Raw genomic sequence first — 4,102 nt, forward strand, 5'->3', positions numbered from 1 at the left:
CACATATTCTGTGACATATATATATTTCTCATGTTTCTCACAAAATCTAAAATGCAATCATTGATTAATAAATGAAGACTTCTTGGATAAAATATTTTCATCTACTTTCATCTCATATCTCTCTTGATATCTTTGTTGTTGTCATTATATACAAAAAAATTTTTTATCGTCCTGTCATTGATTTTCACAGAGTATCAATCAACAGGGTTTCTTGTAGTAAAGAGTCTATATTTAGGATATCAGCATGTTGTGATATCTCTAGTTTTTGATAGCTGCTATATTTAGGATTTTTTTTTTTTTAATGTAATATTTCGATATTTGTAGTATTTATAGAGTTCTGTCTCTCTGGTGCATGACACCTTGAATGAAAGATAAGATCCTTCCTGTGTCATATATACTCAAAGGACCAGTTTCTTCTGTTTCCATCACACGTATACCCCTCTTCCTGGATGGGATGTTGATCCGTCACAGGATTACTCATTTTTGCCAGCTGAGTGGATTGGAGCAACATAAAATAAAGTGTTTTTTCTGGTCTAGGGATTGAAACCACAATCTTGCAATCATGAATCCAACACTCTAACCACTAAGCCGCGTATCTCCATGCATGACTCTTTGGGTGCCTTCTTTTAGTGTAATTCTGAACCAATCAAAGTCTTGTGAATGTAATCGTTAAAAGCAAGCTCATTGTGTGTGTGTGTGTGTATGGCTTTCACTCTATACACGCCAGCTCAATTTGATTCACCTTTAATTAGTCGAAAGACACCTGTTGTTATTTTCTTGTTGTTTGTATTTGTAATTGTGTAACTTTCTCCATTTTTGTCTTTGTCCTACACATTTGCTTGCTTTTTCACAAAAACTCTAATGCTGTTAGACATTTTGGGGGCAACCAGATTTGAACAGTTTCATGTGTAACTGCCCAAAACTGTAAGGACAATCTGGAAACTTGACTGAGGAGAGAAGGCCTGTTCCTCTATTTGTTGTTTTTTCTGTCCACCTTTGTATTGTCTGTCTGTCAGGATGTTTTATTATCCTCTATTGCATTTTTGTTCTATAGTTTTGATATTTATATATATAAATTCAGTGGCGTATGTACACTTTTGCTCCTCTGCACTTTTTTGGTCGGGGGTACACTTTTTGGGGAGGGTAAATTTATATAAACTCATGAGTTAAAGTAGTTAAAGTTGGTTACATCAACTCTGGTGTTTCACTGGTACTTAATTTATCTACCCCAAAAAGATGAAAGGCAAAGTAGACCTCAGCAGAATTTGAACTCAAAATGTAAAGACAAATGAAATGCTGCTAAGCATTTTGCCTGACATGCTAATGATTCTGCCAGCTTGCTGCCTTAATGGTAACAACAACAACAACAACAATGGCGATAATGTAACTATGATTAAACAAAGAAAATTAATGACTGAGAAGACGCCAAAAACAAAAAAAAAATAAAGAAATCAATTATCACTATAGTTGTCTTACACTTTAAAACTATTAATTAAGAACATGTCTTTATAATTGTAAATTAATTAATTATTTAATCAATGTTATATTTTGTTATGTTCTTTGTTGTTTCATCTCCTTACAGACTTCTGCCAATCAACCATTGTGATTTGGTCCTGGTGCACATTGTTCCAGTTGGTGATGAAGTGAAGATCTCAGACAAACCTCTCAAGGAGGTAGGTGTATATTGTGTGTGTATATAATTCCACTGGGGTTACTGGTTCCCAGAGTTTGCTTGATGGGTAAACACTGCTTAGGAGTTGGTCTTTAGTTTTCCATTGTGGCTGGCACTAGGATGCAAACACAGTAAAAATGGAATATGGTGGAAGAATCTCGGAATGATTTGATTGGGTGCAGCTCTTTGGATGCTAATGATCTGGCATGGCTGACTGGACATAGAGCCTGTTTTGGAGGCAGTTGGTTTTTGCACTGGAGACAAACACACTCACACACACACACACACACACACACACACACACACACACACACGTGCATGGAAAAATATACAAATAATGATAGAAGTAGAGAGAGAGAGAAAGATTATAATTCATTAATTGTACATGATTGGCATAAACTCTTTCCATCTCATGGGCACAAACTGAAAGAAGGAGTGAGAGGGGGCGGGTGAGAGACAGATGGAAAAGTGGAGTGAGGGAAAGAGGAAAGGAGAGAAAGAGGGAGATAAAGAGAGAGGAAGAGAGGGATGGAGGGAGGAAGGGGAAGGAAGGAGAGGAGGGGAGATAAAAGTAATGTGAGGAAAAGAGAGGAGAGGGGAAAGAGGGAGTAAGGGAGACCGAGGAAAGAAAGGAGGGAGGGAGAAAGAGAGGGGAAAGAGGGGGAAGAATGAGAGAAGCATTGAAAGGAAAGAGTTGTTAAAATGTCAGCTGCAGCTGCACCGAAACAGCTGTGCCATAATGTCTCATACACAAAATATCTTAAATAACTTAATCCACAAATACCAAATCAACATGATAAATTCATTGAATCCTTGTCAGTTTTACTGTTGTTGTTGATCCTGATGTTTGTTGGGGCCACTGTTTTGGTGTATCTACTTACATCTGGGTGAACTATGCCATACTGAGGTACCCACCAACAGTTAGGTGGTGTATACCACACATGGTACCTACTGACTGTAAACTGATCTATAATGTGCTATGGTACCAACTACTTAGATTTAGGTAATCTGTACTACATTGAAATACCTACGAACAGTCACATGATCTATACCATGCTGTTGTACTTCCTAAAAGTGAACTGATCCCTACTACACTGTGGTACCTCCTGACAGGTGACCTGTATTTCACTGTGGTACCTACTAACTAAAATGATCTATACCACACCTTGGTAGGTAGGTAACCTATATTGCACTGATGTACCCTCTTAGAGACAGCTAGGTGATCTATATCCTACTGTGGTACCTACTGATAGATGATCTATATCATGACTTGATACTTACTAGGTAATCTGTACTATGCTGTGGTACCTATATCAACATAATCTACACCAGGGTACCTACATAAACTTGACTGATCTATGCTATGTCGTGGTACCTACATACAGATACCTGATCTGTATATATACATATTTTCCTTCTCAGGTCATATCTATTCATAAGGGCTGGTTTCCCGGTTTCCATGGCGTATATATTCCCCATCTGGGTGGGACACCGGACCATCGCAGGATTACTTATTTTTGCCTGCTGAGTGGACTGGAGCAATGTGAAATGAAGTGATTTGCTCAAGGATATAATGTATCGCCCAGTCCAGGAATCAAAACCACAATCTTACAATCATGAGTCCAACACCCTAACCACACACCTCACCACACACACACACACACACACATATATACACTGATACCTAATGTGGGTGATTTGTACCACAGTATGGTACTTAAAATTTGGGTGATCTGTACACATTGTGGTACCAACTCACCATTAGATTATCTACACCATACTATGATACCTTGTAGATATTCTATACCACACTATCACACTCACTTGCAGTTAGGTGGTCTGTACAACAGTGTGGTACCTACATACTGTTAAGTGATATGTACCATTAACTATATTAACTATAGCACTTTGGAAGGTATATATGTCATACAACAGGACCTGCTTACATCTAGGGAGACTTGATTGTTGATCGTAGGTGAATGCAAGCAGGCCTAAGCTTAAGAGTGAATAAAACAAGTCATATAAATAGGAATGCTTAGAAAACAGAGAGAGAGAGAGAGAGAGAGATCTGCATGTGTGTCTGTATTTATACATCCTTGAAAAGTTGTAAATGCATAGATTCAGAAGGGGTAAAAGGAGTGGGGAAAAAATAGCAAAAGTTTGATGCTTCAGACATTTATCTCTTTAATGGTATGCAGGCATAATATGTACATTCACTTATACTTGTATCTATGTCTATGTATGTGTGTGTGTGTGTGTGTGTATGTGCTTATATATATATATATATAATTATAAAATCTGGTAATAATCATATATTAATTAATATCGATTAATTATCAGGAGGCCAGCACATCTAAAGAATCAAAGAGATTCAGAATCTCAGGGGATTAAGGTACATTTTAAAAAAATAACGTTGACCACTAACGTGGA

At 37.4% G+C, this 4,102-nt stretch overlaps 1 protein-coding gene across 1 annotated transcript in view; it reads left to right on the plus strand.

Moving 5' to 3' along the window:
• The window catches only part of LOC106878832 (integrator complex subunit 13), a 596,471-nt gene that overhangs the window by 341,584 nt on the left and 250,785 nt on the right, over positions 1 to 4,102 (plus strand). Inside the window, exon 5 of the mRNA XM_052976283.1 lies at positions 1,583 to 1,673. Coding sequence (XP_052832243.1) covers positions 1,583 to 1,673 — 91 coding nt within the window. The remainder of the gene's footprint in view (positions 1 to 1,582; positions 1,674 to 4,102) is intronic.

Source organism: Octopus bimaculoides, chromosome 24 (genome assembly GCF_001194135.2).
Source record: "Octopus bimaculoides isolate UCB-OBI-ISO-001 chromosome 24, ASM119413v2, whole genome shotgun sequence".
NCBI classification, from domain to species: Eukaryota; Metazoa; Mollusca; class Cephalopoda; order Octopoda; family Octopodidae; genus Octopus; species Octopus bimaculoides.